The sequence below is a fragment of the Loxodonta africana genome, chromosome 12 (assembly GCF_030014295.1).
Source record: "Loxodonta africana isolate mLoxAfr1 chromosome 12, mLoxAfr1.hap2, whole genome shotgun sequence".
Classification (NCBI taxonomy): Eukaryota; Metazoa; Chordata; class Mammalia; order Proboscidea; family Elephantidae; genus Loxodonta; species Loxodonta africana.
In genome coordinates this window covers 84623534-84642415 of record NC_087353.1, presented here as the reverse complement: position 1 = coordinate 84642415, position 18882 = coordinate 84623534, and the positions used below count along the sequence as shown (strand labels likewise).

At 40.2% G+C, this 18882-nt stretch overlaps 1 protein-coding gene across 5 annotated transcripts in view; it reads left to right on the top strand.

The window, feature by feature from the left end:
* The window catches only part of XPO6 (exportin 6), a 126324-nt gene that overhangs the window by 67860 nt on the left and 39582 nt on the right, over window positions 1–18882 (top strand). For all 5 annotated transcript variants that reach the window (XM_064295759.1, XM_064295758.1, XM_064295756.1 and 2 more), the window contains 3 exons: window positions 3651–4104; window positions 7382–7508; window positions 12944–13053. In XM_064295759.1, coding sequence (XP_064151829.1) covers window positions 3651–4104; window positions 7382–7508; window positions 12944–13053 — 691 coding nt within the window. The remainder of the gene's footprint in view (window positions 1–3650; window positions 4105–7381; window positions 7509–12943; window positions 13054–18882) is intronic.

Here is an 18882-nt window from a genome sequence, read left to right as displayed (position 1 = left end):
CTCTCTCCATTTAGAGTGATGTTGGCTGTTGGCTTTGTATAGATGCCCTTTATTATGTTGAGGAATTTTCCTTCAGTTCCTATTTTGCTGAGAGTTTTTATCATAAATGGGTGTTGGACTTTGTCAAATGCCTTTTCTGCATCAATTGATAAGATCATGTGGTTTTTGTCTTTTGTTTTATTTATATGGTGGATTACATTAATGGTTTTTCTAATATTAAACCAGCCTTGCATACCTGGTATAAATCCCACTTGGTCGTGGTAGATTATTTTTTTGATATGTTGTTGAATTCTATTGGCTAAAATTGTGTTGAGGATTTTTGCATCTATGTTCATGAGGGATATAGGTCTGTTTCATAGGGTTTTTAATGGCTGGTTTTTCAGAACTAGATCCCAGGCCTTTCTTCCGAGATGTCTCTAGGTGGACTCAAACCTCCAACCATTCAGTTAGTAGCCGAATGTGTTTATCGTTTGTAGCACCCAGATACTCTATTGAAAGATAGAATCTTTTATTTGCTTTTGTATTCTGTCTGTTGCAATATCACATGTAACGTAGCTTCTGGAAAACTGCACTGTACGCTTGTGAGATAACGAAAGTGGGAAAGACAAATAACATCTTAGTATTCTTTTGGGAAAAAAATAAATTTTCCATTTTATTCTTTTGAAAATAGTTTTGATCTTGTGGAATCCTCTGAAAGGGTCTTGGTGGGCGGCAGGGGGAAGGGGGGAAGGGGAATCCTCAGGAGTCCCTGGACCAAACCTTGAGAACTGCTGCTTTATAATGCTTGGATTTATTTTCTTTTAAACCACAAGCTCAAGTAGTAAACTTAATCATACTCCCATTTTGTAGAGCTTGAATATTATTGGTTTGTGCAAGTCTCCTCTCATTATTTTTGTTATTTATTCCTCTTCATTCCGATTTTTCTCTTATTCCCCTTCTGTAGACAGAATAAGTATCTTAATGTTTATAATGTGTATCTTTTTTGGGGCAACATGTTCTTGTAAAAACTTAGTTTTATGTAAATACATTTTAATATATATAAATGTTGTGGTAAGGCTGTAATTCTGGTCCTTTTTATTCAGAGTAATATGTTTTTAAGGTCTCTCCAAGCTGCTGTCTGTCTGTGCTTTTAGTCCATTGCTTCTGTTGGCTGTATGATGTGTCATACATCAACAGCATTATACCTGTATTTTCCCTCAGTGAGTGTGTTGCAATGTAGAGAATCATCTGAATTCCAGAATGATAAGAATCAGGATCGGCACAAAGACATACCTCCACTCTCCAACTTGTTCACCATTTCTGACACTGGCTCTTCTACCCATGGCACCCTCTACTTCTCTACTGGGTTCGATAATTCATTGCTGTGGCCACACAGAACTCACAGCCCATACTCATAATTACTGGTTTATTAGGGAAGTAACAGGAATAACTCAGGATCAGGAAGCATGCAGGCAAGAATTGGAAGGCTCTCCTAAAGTGGAGAGCTCATCCCTCACTTCTTCAGTGCAGGACAGCGCTCTCAGCACCTCTCAGCCATGCAGGCCTCCTCTCAGCTGTGAATGTACGCTCTCAGCTGTGTAGGCCTCTCTTCCTTTAGCCTCCCTGCTATTGGCCTCTCTACTGCTAACTGGCCCAGCTCATAGCCAGTGTAGCAGCTTGCTCAGCTCTTAGCCACTTTCCTAGAAGCAGCTTCCTGATGTTACCGCCAGCTCTACTGCAGAGCCCCTTTCGGGTCTGTCACTGCCAGCTCTGCTGCTGGGCCCCTTCCAGGCCTATTGCTGTCTGCTCTGCAATAGGCCATCTTTCAGGCCTCTTGTTATCTTCATTGTTTTAGCCCTTAACCTGTCTTACAGATCTTTTAGGAGGTTTCTCATCTCCTCTTTCTCTGCTTCCTCTCTCTTCTTGCCTCTCAAAAAACCTCTGTGGAGTTTGCTGCTTATATAAGCAAACTCCTTGTCATTTTCAGGGCATGGCCCTCCCAGCAGGACCGTGGACTGACCAATCCCCTCAGAGGACTGGAAGTCACTCAATTTGCATAGTAAACCGACCAATCCCTGCCAGTTTCATAATGTAGACTAATCACAGGGCCTACTGCAGCCCAGGGCTAGACAAAAAGTATCAAACCATCAACCTGGACAGAAGTAACACAAACCCTCTGGGACAGAAAATAGTCTGAGAGCACCCCCGCCCCATTGCTTCTCCAAAGAACTAGGGCAAAGGTAACTCCTCAGGGGAGCTTAGGGGGGAATCTCCCAAGATGTTTTTCTAAAGAGCCAAGGCAAGAAGCTTCGTAAAGTGACTCATTTCATTGCAGTGAGGAACCCAGATTGCCTCCAGCTCCCCACCAGCTCAAGCACTACTGTGATTTCATCCTCATAACTGGCTGCTCATGGACCTGTGTGGAGGCGGCTTTGGGAGGCACATCCAGGCGGGGAATTGTCAGGCCATAGGATATTTACCAGGACTTACCGAGTGCCAGGTTCTTCTTCCGAATGGCTGTGCTTGTCTCCAGTGCTGCATGAAAGTTCCTATATTCATCCCTCACCCTCAACACTTGACTTTATCCAACCTTCTTATTTTTTGCAGACTCCTTTTAATTTACCTTTTTTTGATTACTTAAGAATCTGACATCTCCCTATATGCTGATTGCCCTTTTGAGTTTCTTCTGAAAAATGTCTCTTTAGTCTGCTGCCTATCTTTAGATTGGGGTTGTACTTGTTGATGTGTAGGGTTTTTTCTTGTGTGTTTTAGATTTTAGTCCTTGATGTTAGAAAATTTTAATATCTTCTCACAGCCTATTATATGCTTAATAATTTTCCTTAATGTCCTTTATTGAATAGAAACTCTTAATTTTGATGTTAGTATTTTTTGTTAAGGTTTGTGTTTTGGTAGTTTTAAGAAGTCTTTCTCTCACCTGTATTTCTGATGCTTCTGTATTTTCTTCTATTAATTTCAATGTTTCATTTTTTGGTTTAGGTCTTTCATTCATTTGGAGTCCAACTTGATAAATAGTCTTAGGGATTCAGTTATTTATTTAAATAATAGTCATGTATCTTTTTTTTTTTTCCCCAAAAGCAAGGTTATGATTTTGGGGGGCAGTAGAAAGAAGAAAAACTTGGGTAGACATGGGGTTTTACAGCCAGAGAAAAGACCTGTCCTTATCCTCCTTACTTCTGTCTCCTGAGATGCTGCTGTCTTACAAATCTCACTAAATTTAAAACACTGGAAATTATCCAGATTTTTTTAATTTCAAGATATGAATCATAATTATGTTAATTTTGCTATACAGTTAAGTTTTTATAATTGGTGCTTTGAGCACTGGGCTGCTAACTGAAAGGTTGATGGTTTGAACCCACCCAGTGACTCTGCAGGAGAAAATACCTAGTGATCTACTCCCATAAAAATTACAGCCTAAAAACTCCATGAGGCAGTTCTGCTCTGTCCCATGTGTCACTGTTGAGTTCAGATCAGCTCGATGGCACCTAACAACAGTGATATTGGGTATATTGATTTTATTTTTTGGTATGATAGGTAAATTGTTTTTGTTTTTGAATTTTTTTTTAGAAGGTGAGTTACTTAAAGTGGTTCATAAGAGATTTGACACTGGGTATCTTAAAAAAAGATATCTCAGAAGCCTTTTTTATTTTCAGGTGACTTGCTGAGTAACCTGTTGCAGAGTCCTAGTTCAGCCAAACTGTTGAATCAGCCAATCCCCATCCTTGATGTGGAGAGTGAGTATATCTGTTCCCTGGCCTTGGAGTGCCTGGCTCATCTCTTCAGTTGGATTCCTCTCTCTGCCAGCATCACCCCATCCCTTCTTACCACCATCTTCCACTTTGCGCGCTTTGGCTGTGACATCCGGGCCAGAAAGATGGCATCAGTTAACGGCAGCAGCCAGAACTGTGTCTTGGGTCAGGAACGTGGCCGGCTTGGGGTTCTGGCCATGTCCTGCATCAATGAACTCATGTCCAAGAACTGTGTGCCTATGGAATTTGAGGAGTATTTACTGCGTATGTTCCAGCAGACTTTCTACCTCCTGCAGAAAATCACCAAGGATAACAATGCCCACACAGTGAAGAGCAGACTAGAAGAACTTGACGAGAGGTAATGAAAACAGGTGTGGAGTCGATCATGCCCTAAGAATGGGCCTGACTGTGTATCACATCGTGCTGCGTAGTGTCTGTAATCCTCTTTGATTTCAGAATTTGGGCCTCCTGGTAAGGAATGGAAAGGTAGGTGTGTGCCAGTAAGTCTAAGAGTAGCTGGAAGGGCTAGGGTGGTTAAGGGAAATGAGTTGAGTGTGAAAAGTGATTGTCAATTGTGTAGGTTTGTTGTTTTCCCCCTCCATCCATTTTCTGTCCTCCCTCCCCCCGCCCCGTCTCCACTTCCTGACCGTATGCCTGCAGGTCTGAGGTGTGCAGGAACTGAGACAGCTGCTCATGCACAGCCAGGACCAGGAGAAGAGGTCCGTGGAGGTACAGGAGCTATAATTTGCCCTTCCTCACTTGCTGTGTCACTCGTCAGTTTTCACTGTTTGACTTTTCCCGAGTCAACATCTTTTGGGCTGTAGGAGTGTTATAGTTATTGTGAGTTTTATCCAGATGGCAAGTTTTCATCAAAAGATAGGAGAGCTGATGAGGTGGGCACGCGTTAACGTGTGCACCTATGTTTCTTTGTCATTGTCCTCTTGAATGGAGCCTCAAATTACCTAGCCTCTTTTTCTTAAAACACTCTAAAAGATGAATACATCACAGTACTCTGAGGCAGAGTCTCATTTATTTCCCTTGCAGATGTCATATACGTATCTTACAACTTTCATGAACATGATAATACTGTTGCATAAAACAAGGAGGGGTGTTGGAAACTTAAGAAATATACGCGTTAACGGTGTTCAGAAACGTTGGTATTTATAGATTGCCTGGTAGCCAAAGTTCTTAATATTTTAATCAGTTTTTCTTGGATTGTCTTTTGTTATTAACTATGGAGAGTTAAACTGTTTCCCTGTCCTTAGAGTAAGTAACAGAATATAAAGCCAGGTGCCTAAAGTTAAGAAACTTTTAGTCTTTTTTAAATTTAGCAATTGTATTAGGTTTTTCTAAAGTTAAAAAAAAATGGTACATAAATTTATTTTGGTTTGGTTCATTACAAACAAGTTTCGTGTGAAATTTTCTTTGTATAATCACGAAAGAACTCATAATCTGATATGGTAATGTTTTTCTTTTAATTACTCAGTGATAACTTTCTTTGTGAATTCAAGAGTATGAGTATTCGACATACACAACTTTACATACTTTCTAGCTTTGAACGTTAAGAAAAATGGTTTTATCTTCATATGTTAAAGAAAAGCTAACCGATTATACCAGTGATCAAACATCAGTTGTTTTGACTTTTGCTTGTAGGGTACTAAGTCACAGATGTTTTGTTATGGCTTATATTCGGGTGATATAGAAATGTCATCATGGATTATCTGTGTATTAATTTTACTACATGTAACTTTTGTGCTCTTGGTTTTGTATTTTAATCCTATGCTTCCTATTGCCCTGTGAAAGCTGAGAGGTGCCTGGAAGCAGAAAGGTGACATGAACAATACTGTGTGCTTGCTTCCTGGCTCTTGGGCCCCTTACCACTAATTCTAAACAGCTAAGTCCATTCTCAGTTGTTTAGGAGCTGCTTAACCAGGTCCTTTGCTTCTCTTCTCCTTTACTGCTTTTTTTTTTTTCCTCTAACTTTCTACTGTTCATTAGCACCTGTACCAGAAGGTGGGCAAGGGCAAGAAAATGAGGTGAAATAAAATTGGTAGTTTTAGCTACTGAAACGCCTGGTCTTTGTTTTTAATTGGGTTGGAGGGTAAAGTAAAATTGAGATTGCTGGCTGTTTTACCCATGACTTCTCTTCTTTTATGGGTGGTAGGGGATTGAGCACTTCTTTCTGAAGAACAGTAAACTGGTTCATAAATTCAAATCTCTATAAAAATATAGTGTTATAATAAGCTGAATGAGGAATTCCTGTTCTCGAGGATTAGTGATTCAGGGCATCAGAGAGAAGTCCCTTTATACTTTCCTATCTCTCAAAACAACTCATTTTAGTGCCTTATTAATGTTTTTCTAGTATTTGGCCCCATGATCTGTAGAGACAGCCCTCCTCCGTATTAATCAGGTTGATGTTTAAAAAAATAGCAAGTAAGCTGATTTCTTTGTGCATGAGTCAGCCATTTAGAGATCAGAGAGGCAGGTTGGCCACTGTCAGGGAGGTAAGTCCCAGGAACAATTTTTGGAGAAATTTTAATTCTGGGCCAGTTTTACCCTTCTGAGGAGTAGTCTTCTTCTCCCCCACTATTTCACGTATCTCTGCTTTAAAAAGTAGATTTTTGCAGGTAGGAGTCTCAGAATCACTTTTAGCCATTATTAATTTGGGCCAAGACCTAGTAAGCCTTTATTGTTTTTATTGGTCTCTGAAATATGATATATGAAGGTCTGGCCATCTCATTTTCGATTCACCTTTTGGTATACAGGGGCTTAAAATGACAGTTTCTGAAATGTGAGAGTGACGATGTGCTGTGTATTTCAATAACAAAACTCTCTTATCCTTGCAGCTGTGGCCCACACCCTTCTGTGAAATGGTTTTGTTGAATGCAGATGAATGGGGAATTCATTGTGATCTGAAAAGAAAGTTTGGGAATGGACGATAGTTCCATTCTGCCATGAGCTGGCTGAGTGACCTTGAGCTGGTCGTTTTATCCTTCTGGGACTTGGCCTTGTCCATAAAATGGAAGCATCAGAGTAAATTGTCTCTGAGGCCTGTCCAGCTGCAACAACCTTCCGCTGTTATATATGAAATAATTTTTAGAGAGGATTGGGATGTACTATGTTTATTAACACCAGGAGCCTAGAGGGTGGACAAAAATAAATGTTGGGTTCCAAGCTTGGATATTTCTCACCTAGGTGCCATGCCCTTTGTGTAGCCTTGTTTTTCTTTTTGGCACATTTGGTTTAATATCTTGGCCGGCTAACAAAGAAAACCAGCCTCGCACACGTCCAGATTGAAGTGACACACATGATCTGCCCATCAACCGTTTAGCACCACTTACTTTTACTCTAATTGAGTCATAGCACTAATGAGTTAGAAAATATGAGAGCACTAGCTTATGAGAAGCCGTAGTAGATAGTGTCTGAGGATTAAAGTTGCTTTTCTGCTATGTTTCAGGTGGTAATGGAATGAAGGGTTGCCTGTCCTGTAGGTAATTGTTGTAGGCCTTTATATTTTTATCTGAAAATATATATCTGTATAGTTCTGCATTGAAAGAAATTTCAATTGAATTTAAGTTCCCTTCTGAGGAGGTGGCTAGCCTTCTTATTGTCACTTTTTCTCTTGTCTCATTTAGCTACATAGAGAAGTTTACTGACTTTCTCCGGCTCTTTGTGAGTGTTCACCTAAGAAGAATCGAGTCTTACTCTCAGTTCCCTGTGGTGGAGTTTTTGACACTTTTGTTCAAGTACACATTTCATCAGGTAAAGTACCAGAAGTCCTTCCCCTCCAAAGAAAGTCTGCCTAGTTATTTTTAAGGGAAAGAACTTCTTTAATTTTTTCCCCCAAACATTTATATACTACCTTCTATGTGAAGATTAACACATTTAATCTTTATAACAGCCCTATGAGGTAGGTTCAATTATTATCATCATCTCCATTTTACAGATAAAGAAACCGAGGCACAAGGAGTAACTTGCTCAAAGTCATGCGGTTAGTGAATGGTGGAGACAGAATTTGAACCCACAGGGTCTGTGCTCTTAACCGCTAATATGTTAGAGAAACAAAATATAGAAAAAGTGAACTGAGGACCTTTAGTTAGTTCTATTCTGTAACTGCCACTAAAACTCCCACAAGAGAATTATATATAGTAAAGCTTTCAAGAGTTCTTTTCGGTGGTGTCTAATCCCTCTCCATTCAACAAATACTTTTTGGGCCCCTATTGTATTTCAGGAGCTAAGCATATAACCCTCACAAGCAAAGTGCTTACCTTCATGAAATTTATCTTCTGGTGACCCAATCTTTTATTTATCTATATGTTGTTAGTTGCCTTTGAGTCGACCCTTGCTCATGGCTGCCCCGTGTGTGCAGAGTAGAACTGCTCCATGGGGTTTTCAAGGCTCTCATCTTGTGGAAGCAGATCGCCAAGCCTGTCTTTTCAGGTGCCTCTAGGTGGGTTCGAACCACCAGACTTTCAGCTAGTAGTCGAATGCTTAACCATTTGCATCACCCAGGGACTCCTTTATACATGTATGTGTGTATTTTTTTTTTTGAACAGCTTTATTGGGGTATAATTTACATATCATGATATTCACCCTTTGTAAGTGTACAGTTGAGTCATGTTTAGTAAAATTATATCAAGTGGTACAGTTATCACCACAGCCCAGTTTTAAAACATTTATATCACTCCCCAGAGTTCCCTTGTACCGATTTATGTGTGTGTTTTTTTTTAATTTTTATTGTGCTTTAAGTGAAAGTTTGCAAATGGAGTCAGTCTTTCCTACAAAAATTTATATACATCTTGCTATATACTCTTAGCTGCTCTCCCCCAATGAGACAGCACACTCCTCTCGCTACTCTCTATTTTCATGTCCATTTGACCAGCTTCTGACCCCCTCTGCTCTCTCATCTCCCATGTGTGTTTTTTAAAATAAACTTATTTGCTGATGTATAACATACATACATGAAAGTGCATAAATCATACTTCTTGATGAATTTTTCCAAAATGGGCACTCATGTGACCACCACCTAAGTCAAGAAGTAGAACATTACCAGCATTCCAGAAATCCCGTCATATCCTTTCCCAATCACTTCCTCCTTCCTTATCCCCAGAAGTAGCCCCAGTCTTGACTTCTAATACAATAGTTTAGGTTTGCCAGTCTTAGAACTTCTCTAAGTGGGAGCATATGATATTTATTCATTTTGTCTGGCCTTTTCATTCACCATTATGTTTGTGGATTTATCTGTGTTGTATGTGGCAGTGGTTTGTTCATTTTCACTGCTTTGTAGTACTTATCTGAAAAAAAAAAACCACCATATTTCATTGACCCATTTCACTGTCAGTTTGGGTTATTTCCCGTTTTGGGTGATCACGAATCACGTTGCAGCTAACGTTCTTGTAGATGAAACTGCTAGGTCGATAGGTACATCTGATTCTAAAAGTAGACTTTTTTTGTCTTTTTTAAAATTGCTGCTGTTGTAGCTTAATGAGGCTAGAGGAGATGCAAGGGTCTAGACAGGGAGGGGTGTAGGTGTAGGACAGGGAATTTGGAGCAAGGGTTAGGTGTGCAAACTAGCCTTCCTCAAAGAGTTACTTGGCACATAAATAAAAATAAGAGTACCCAGTGGTGAGGGTGAACCATTCCTGGGAGAAGCGGTGGGAGGCAGGTGGACGAGGAGGACCACAGGTTAAACAAGTGTGAGGCTGTCTGATAGAGGGTCCTGTGAGTATGGAGTAAGGAACACAAGCTGAGCTTACCAGGCTGAAGGAGGAATACAGGAGGTGATGAAGAGATTGTGGGAGAGTGAGGATGCAGGAGAGGGAAATCAGAGGTGGGGCATTTTGAGACAGATCCAGAGAAATATTAAAGGAAACCAGGAAAAAAAAAGATTTGGGAGAACTTTAAGTATTATAAAATATAGCAGAAATAAAAGAAAGATAAGAGAACCAGTGCTGAGGTCAGAAAGAAGGGGTTTATTTGGGAACATGGAATGAAAATATCTTAAAATTTTGTTCTCTATGTAAAATGGGATCTTTTAGTACATATAGTATAGAAGAAAGCTTAAAAAATGTTTTAAAGTATGCATATTTTATGCCTACTTCTTTGAATTTGGACCCAAAAGTTTTGTGTTTGAGCTCTGGTGATTTTTATTAGGTGTGTGTCTTTGGGCAAGTCTTTTTAGTTTCTTTAGATTTCTGCTTTCTCACCAAAGAATGTAGACTGCGGAGGGCATCTTCAGGGTCTTTCCCAGTGCTTATCTTTTAGGGTTCTTTCACTAGAACCCGACACCTGTTAGTTTTCCTTTGAACTGAGACATTTTGTATTTGGGAATAGAAATAGACATGTGGTCATGAAGCAAACAGCAAGCTTCTTTCTTCCTCCCTCCACTGGCAGGTTCCTCTCAGCTGAGCTCCCTTCTGCTCTCTTGGTCTCCTGTGTGAGGACCTTCCTTTCTAGGGAGCAGGCTTATGGACTGTGTAAATAGGTGTCCTTGAGGTCCAACCAGAATCAGATTCTAGCATTGGGAAGAGGGGCAAGAACCTGGGGTGTGCTCTGTCCCAGTTTATTGCTGGGTAGACAACCCTTGACTGGAGAGGCAGAGTGGAGAAGAGATGGCAGGGTACACTCTAGGACCAGGGACTGTTAGTAGAGGAGATCTTTGAACTAAGAATTAAGAATGAGAATTTTAAAGAATTCTTGAGAGAGAGAGCTCTAAGTTCCCACCTCCTCACTAACAGTGTGATGTTACTTTATCTACTTTTATTATCTATAAAGCAAGAACACGTGAGTTCCTTCTTTCTTGCCTAGAGGGTTACTATGAGTGTATCGATATTTTTTGCATTTTATTTCTAAAGTTCATTGAGATTTTAATACTGGTAAAAATATTTGAAAGAACAGTAATAAGATAGTACCTTTCTTTAACCATTTCTCCTTTTTCTTTTCCTTCTTTAAGTGTCCTGCCGGCAGCCCCCTCCAGCTACTAGTGTTGACCAGGCTTTTGCCTTCACCATTACTTTTCTTGCTTGCTGAGCCCTTTGAAGTCCCTGTATCAACATGATTTCTCTGTCTTCCTGCTCCTGATCTTACTGTATCCTCAGTTCCTTCTTGGTCTTGTGTTTTTTTATTTGGTCCCTTCTTCCTAGACAGCACAGGGAAAACGGCTCTGGACTAGGAAGCCTTAAGAACCACATTCTCATTCTGACTCCATTTTATTGTCTTGCCACCTTAGAGTGGTGACTTTTGACTTCACAGCTTTGGTTTCTTTGTAAAGTGGGAAGAGGAAAAATATCTGTCACTTCCCAGACTATTGTAAGATCAAACAGACTAATGCAAATGAAAACTAAATATTGCAAAGCACTTGAAAAGTAAGATTAGCATCATTAGTTTCTTAAAGAAATTTGTTAAGATTTTCAGTGATTAATCAGCCCTGGAATCTGAAAAGTAAACCTGAGTACAGGCCCATTTTAAAAAGGATCTGTGAGGGTTCTAAGAAGTTGGGTGACTCTAAAAGTAGAGCCAACCCATCGTCTTTATGACCTTAACAGTCTGTCAGAGGACCCTGCAATGGGCAGGCCGTACAGCTCACAAGGCCTCACAGCGGGGCCTTCAGATGTGGATGCGAATGATGGTGTTTCAGGTCCTACAAATGGCATATTTGCCTACCTTTTTCTCCCCAGCCTTGAGCCACATAGCAAATCCTACATATCATCATCAATGATGTGTAGAATTGTAAAGTATTATGATGTATCCATAAGATGTGTACTTATGTGGTGACTTTTCTCAAAAGCACTTCCACCTGTACTCTAATCAGTTGTGTTCTTTTGAGGGAGCTGATGGGTATTTCAGACCAAGGAAAGACAACTAGGTGACTTAAGGCAAGCTCAGCAAGTTGAAAACAGGACAAGACTGAATTTCCTGGTTGTCTAGTAGCCTGTACATCAGCTACCAATATTGTTTCCACACACCTTACTGTTTTTTTCAGGTTATTCTCTTGGTCCATTTCATGTCATTATGGGCATCAGCCTGGATTTTGTGAAGTATGAAGTGGAGATGAGAAGTGGTCATTTTGTTTACTGAGGATGGTCCTATTAGTGGTCCTGGTTGAACTGTAGAAGTCTAGTTCCAGGCTACTCTTGGGTTGTGAGGTTGGAGGCTGCCCTGTTCTTTAAGTTAGAATTTTTCTGTCTCAGATGTCAGTGTGGGTGCAGAACCCCTACTGCATTCCTTGGGCAGATTCCTCATGTGCCCTTTTAAGCTTCTCCATTTCCTTCTGGATCGGAAATGGAAGGAAACTGATCTAAGAAGGGGATGGTCTTACTTCTTTCCATATCTGATCCTGCCACCAAATATGTGATTCAGTGAAGCAGTCACTAGCAAAACCAAAGGGTTATTGTAGGTTCTGGAGTGTAAGTATAAGAGATTGAGGGGCACAAGTTGACACTGAATGTATGTGGGAGGACTAGATGTTGGAGAGTATAGCATGTGGATTTTGCATGAAATAGACTCTCAGGGCTCTTGAGAAAGTTTAGGAGTATAATGGCTCACACACTAGGACCCTGCACAGCCTTGCAGTTTTCTTCTCTATTTGTCCTTATCAACACCTGGTTAGAGGTTGCTGTTAGCCTGAGTGACACCCCTACTTTTGTAGATGGGATAATGCTGCAAAGGTCAGGGTTAACAAGCTCATTTTCAATCTGTTATATAGGAAGACCACAAATGTATAACCCTATCACCTTTGAGTCACTGAAACTTATTTCTGGTTTTGGGTGCATAAATAGAAATAGTATGTAGTGGAAAGAACATTGATTGGAGATAAAGGAGCCTGCTCCTACCCCGACCTTGAACAAATCACATCTCTAGATCGCCATTTCTTTCTCTATAGAATAGATTTGAATTGGATGAGCTGTAAGAGCTGTCTCCACCAGTCTCGGATTTTAACATAGGTTTTTGCTTGACTTATTTTGTAATTCAGTTTGTCCTGCCCAATATCTCCCCAGTGAAATGTTCCCTGGTACCCTTGCCTTGTTAGGTTCAACAGGGCCCAGTGTGAAGATTAAAAACCACCAGTTGTAGATACCAGGAAACTGAGGGAATCTAGGCTATGGTTTTACGATTCTGGAAGTAAACACTGGTATGCGTGTTTCTAAGGAATAGTTTCATTAAGTAATTTCATTGTTTGGATTTCTTTTGCACCATAGCCTACTCACGAAGGTTACTTCTCTTGTTTGGATATATGGACGCTCTTTTTGGACTATCTGACAAGTAAAATTAAAAGTCGTCTGGGAGACAAGGAAGCAGTTCTCAACAGGTAAATCCTAGAAAGATTGGTAACTAGAAATAGGTATTTCTTCCCATTTTTCTTGTGTCCTAAAGGGGCAGATATGCAGCCAGACCTCTTAAGTGAAAACAGCGTTGTGTAATTAAGCTGTTGAGGCAGGAATGCCACTGAGCATTTTTTTCTTTTTTTCCTTTCAAATATCTTATTTTCTTAAAACAATTTTTTCTGATTAAGAAAGTAATAAAAAAAAAAATATGTATTGTTAATTTTTTAGGTGTGATAATGCTTTTGTGGTATTTTTTTTTTAATAGCCCTTATTTTCAGAGGTACAAACTAAAGTTTTTATTGGATGAAATGATACGACATCTGGGATTTGCTCTGAAATAATCCACTGTGGGCAGAAGGGAAAGTGAGTCGGGGTATAGAAGAAACAAGGTTGGCCATGTGTTGATAATTTATGTCAAAATTGGTTGATAGTGTATAAGACCACTATTATAAGATCTTGAGAAATAGTAAACCTGAGAAGAACACATACTTTTGTGGTTACGAGGCGGGGAGGGAGGGAGGGTGGGAGAGGGTTTTTTTATTGATTAATCAGTAGATAAGAACTGCTTTAGGTGAAGGGAAAGACAACACTCAATACATGGAAGGTCAGCTCAATTGAACTGGACCAAAAGCAAAGAAGTTTCCGGGATAAAATGAATGCTTCAGAGGTCAGCGGAGCAAGCGCAGGGGTCTGGGGAACATGGTTTGCAGGGACTTCTAAGTCAATTGGCAAAATAATTCTATTATGAAATCATTCTGCATCCCACTTTGAAATGTGGCGTCTGGGGTCTTAAATGCTAACAAGCGGCCATCTAAGATGCATCAATTGGTCTCATCCCACCTGGAGCAAAGGAGAATGAAGAACACCAAGGTCACACGACAACTAAGAGCCCAAGAGACAGAAAGGGCCACATGAACCAGAGACCTACATCATCCTGAGACCAGAAGAACTAGTTGGTGCCCAGCCACAATCGATGACTGCCCTGACAGGGAGCACAGCAGAGGACCCCTGAGGGAGCAGGAGATCAGTGGGAAACAGACCCCAAATTCTCATAAAAAGACCAAACTTAATGGTCTGACTGAGACTAGAGGAATCCCTGCGGCCATGGTCCCCAGACCTTCTGTTGGCACAGGACAGGAACCATCCCCGAAGACAACTCATCAGACATGAAAGGGACTGGTCAGCGGGTGGGAGAGAGACGCTGATGAAGAGTGAGCTAATTATATCAGGTGGACACTTGAGATTGTGTTGGCAACTCTTGTCTGGAGAGGGGATGGGAGGATAGAGAGAGAGGGAAGCCGGCAAAATTGTCACGAAAGGAGAGACTGCAAGGGCTGACTCAAGAGGGGGAGAGCAAGTGGGAGTAGGGAGTGAGATGTATGTAAACTTATATGTGACAGACTGATTGGATTTGTAAACGTTCGCTTGAAGCTTAATAAAAGTTAATAAATAAATAAAATAAAATAAATTGGTTGATAGGAACTTGAGGTTTATTTTATTACTCCTTTTATACGTGTTTGAAAATGTCCTAAAGTAATAAATACTTTTTCATGAAAAAAAGTAATATGTATTTATTTTTAAAAAAGAAAATGAGTTATTCATAATCCCACAGTTCAGAAATAACTCCTTTGGTACTTTTTACTCTAATTCTTAAAACAGAAAATGAGGAAATGTTTTTCTTTTCCTGCATAGTTTTTCTAAGTCCATTTTCCTAGCTTGTAGGCAGAACATATGTTTGCTGTACAGTGTGATTCTGGTGCCACTTTGGGTTTTGCCTTTCCTGAGTCAGTACTGTATCCGACCAAAGCCCCTGTCCAGATGGGGAGCAGAGGAGAAGTTATAGATTCAGCATGGTAGTAACTGAAGGGGAGGATCCATATGTAGGGAAAATAAAATGGCTGCTCTTCTTAGCAGATAGATCCGTGATGTTCTTAAGGCTGTATTCCAGTCACGTACTGACCAGGCAGTCGCGAAAGAGACAAAATGTATTTTATATGGTAGGATCAGAGTAGTTTCCTGTTAAACTTAACGTGATTCTTATATTTTTAGCACATATGTACAATTACAGTATGTGGTTACAAGCTAAGTGATCCCGCCCTAAGTGTGAAGCCTGTCTAGTGGATGAGGTAGGCTCTAGAATGTAGAAGCCAGGACTGGTAATCAGACCTAGGTTTGGATCCTGGTTGTGTAGTTCCTAATTGGGTATCCTTAGGTAAGTGACTTATCCTCTGAAAACTTGTTTCTTCATTTGTAGTTGTTGAGGCAGTCTTCATAGAACTCACTTGTAGTTGTTGAGACAATTATATGAAATAATGAGCTAAAATATCTACAACACTTGGTACATTGTCAGTGCTCAGTAAATGGTACCTGTGTTTGGTAGTGGAGTTAGTGAACAACCTTCCCCAGAAGTGTGCCGTGTAGAGGGGAATCCCTGCCTGGGAAGAGCAGTAGGACTAGGCCTCAAAAACCTTTTCCACTATGGAGGCTTTCTGAGTTTTTAAAATCTAAACAGAATATTGGCATTCCAAGTTTATAAACATTTGTACTTTTGTTCCCAGAACATTATTTTTATGATTGGAAAATAGCTTCCAAGTTGCTATGCTGTCAGGTCAAATGTGGGTACGGGTAGTGGGTAGTACGTTCATGTGTCGGAAACCTTATTGCACAATAGTAGATCCTGTTTTTGGTGAAGTCCAAGTAATTGTGTATTTTAATGAGATTCGTCAAAGAGACGGCTTTGCCAGATTCTCCTTGTATGCCAGCAGGCATTCTCTGGTTCCAGAGGCTGTGCCTGTTTTGCTGTATTCAGTGGTAGGTGAATTCCTTCCCATTCCTCCGGGTTGTTGGGAGAAAAAACCTGAGAAATGATGGATACGAAAACGCTCTTCAGGGCAGAGTACCAATGGGGTTATGAAGAGTGTGGTTCCAATGAGACAGTATAAACCAGCAGATTATTAGCTTTAAGTATACTCTTGTGCAGATGATTTTACCCACGAGAAGGAGCAGTGGCGCAGAGGTTTTGAGTTCCTTTTCTGCTTCATGGCAGCAGTGTTACTTTTGGTCAGGTTTTATGCTGAGCTCATTTCCTTTTGTAGAATGCACATAATAGTACGTCTTCTGCAGGGTGGCTAGGACTCAAGGAAACAGGGCCTGGCATGTATTTGGCACTCAGTAAATGGTCCCAGGGATGACAACAACAACAATAATAATTAATAGAAGATGTTATTACCATCTGACTATGGTACTGACCGTGGAGTTCAGTGACAGGACTCCTGGACAGCCTAAAGGCCTTTAGCCCACCTACAGATGTTGATCTCCCTTGCCCAAGCATCTGTCAGTGGTTCTGACTGCTTTAAACACTAGGAATTTTTCTCCTTGATAATCTGGTAATCATTCTAAATGAAGCTTTCTAATTTTTCATGAATTTAAAAAAAAAATCCGTAAGCTAATAATATATTTCTGTCTTTAAAAAGCCAGCAACCAAAAAAGCCCTCAAAGCTGGTCTGTGGTTAATGCCATTAAGTGGTAATCAGGGCAATAGCTTGTCCTAGAAGACACCACTGACCAGTCAAAGGCAGTAGACTACAAAGAAGGATGTGTAAGATAGTCCATTGAAGTGCACAAAAATACCAGCACTTAAACTTAGGTATTTTTCGTGTCATCCTTATACATTATACATATATACAAGTGTGTGTCCAGAGGCTCTTAAGTGCAAGTTTCGAAAGTTTGGCAGTCACCTCTCTGGAGCATGAGAGTCCCCAGTGTATCAGAGATGCGCTGTTTTGCAGGAGCAGCTGACGAAGAGCACTGACCGCTGGAGGTTACCACGTTCATTTTTACTAGGAGCATGTAAACATGATCAAATTATTTCAACTGGTAAAATACATCGAAGACAAGTTGGGTGCTTTTGGAATCACGTTTGTGGCTTGAGAAGCGACTGATCTTGCAGGAAGTAGTCTAGAATGTTCTCTTGGTGTCTTAAATGGGAAACATAGGTGTGGCTAAGGCACAGAGGCAGCACTTAGTTCCTGTCCCTTGTGGTTAAAGGTTTTGCATCATTCATCACAACAAAGTGGCAGGCATTGTAAGCTACAAATTTAGAAGCACAAATATACATGGATTTATTTTTGATCCTAGGAGCTTGGAAATTGGAGCTCTTCGAGCTCCTTGCTCAGTGAGAATGAGCAAGAGTTTCTTGATCATAGAACATCAGAGCTGGTGAGAACTTTAGAAGAACTCGAGTTCCAGTATTATTGGAATAATATTCTGTAACATACACAGCTGAGCAAAATTGCTGATGGGGTTGATTGTCGTAATTGGCCACTTTGAGATCCATAGTGGTGGTGTGGAAAGGCCTGAATTTCAGTTGCCTTTTCCTCGTTTGTACTTTGGGGATGGTTGTGTCTCCCTCACAAGTTGCTGAGAAAACTAAGTGAACAAATGCGTGGAAAGTGCCTCGGTTGACTGTAGGTGCTCAGTAAATAAATTAGTTCTCTTCCCTTTTCTCCTCTCACTCCCTCCCCTTTGTGCTTGTCAGTGTGAAGGTAGCCACCTGTGTAGAAACTTATTTTTACAGGAAGTTGAGGAAACCTGAAGTGCGTTAAGCAACCTGAAGACATTGAGTCATGTCCTATGAACCCCTTTGTTGCAAGAACACTGACAAGCGCTGGCCTATGGCCAGCACAGGGATTCTGGGTGTCATTAGGTTGGACTGTAAACAGATGTGGGTGAGCGTGAGAAAGTTACTCTCCTTTTGGAGTGAGTTATTCTGTTTAATAAAGAGGAAGTGTCATTGTGACACATGGCATTTTGGTTCAGTTAATAAAAGGTGTTAACTAGGTTTAGATCAATGCTTCAGTAGTTTCTAGCTTTTGCTGAGAGAAATGCATGCTCTTGACTGCCCCTGAGAGCAAGTGAATGGGGTTTTAGTTATTTCATTGAGATGAATAAGCTATTGAGGACAGTGCTTCAGTCCTTTATAGTTATCTGACTTGGCATTTTGCCTGTTTATTTCCTGAATATTTATTCATCTTTTGTTCCAATTTGTCCTTCCATGAATTCATTCATTCTGTATTTATTGAGCAGCTACTATACAGTTACCTTAACATGTATACTTTTGTTTAACTCTCAGAACTTGTGAGCTATGTAGGTTTATGTCCATGGCATATATAAGCATTTAATGCTGTAAAAATTTCCTTCTAAGCACTGCTTTAATTTTATCCATAAAATGTTAATATGTTGTATTTTCATTTTCATTCAGTTGAAAATATTTTGTAATTTCTCTTGAGGCTTCCTCTGTTGTTTAATTTCCAGATTTTGGGAATTTTTCCATATGTCTTTCTGTTATCATTTTCTGGTTTAATTTTGAAATGGTTTGTGTGATTTCAGTTCTTTTAAATTTATTAAGATTTGTTCCATGTGCACTTGAAAAGAATGTGTATTCCGCTGTTGTTGGGTGGGGTGTTCTATAAATGTCAGGTCAGGTTGGTTGATAGTGTTTTACACGTCTTCTTTGTTCTTGTTGATTTTCTGTTTTAGTTCTGTTAATTACCGACTGAGAGAGGGATGTCGAAGTCTCTTAGTTGTGGATTTTTCCTATTTCAACCCTTTCAGTTCTGCCAGTTTTTGCTTCATGTATTTTGAGACTTTTGCTAGTTGCACACGCGTTTAGTTTTCCTTTTCAATTTATCTATTGAGTGTTTGACTGTATAGGTAGTCCCCGACTTAAGATGTATTCAAGTTAGAGCGTACTGCACTTCTGTCAGAAAGGAAACCCGTCATAAGCAAGGGACACCTGCACTACATGCAGCGTT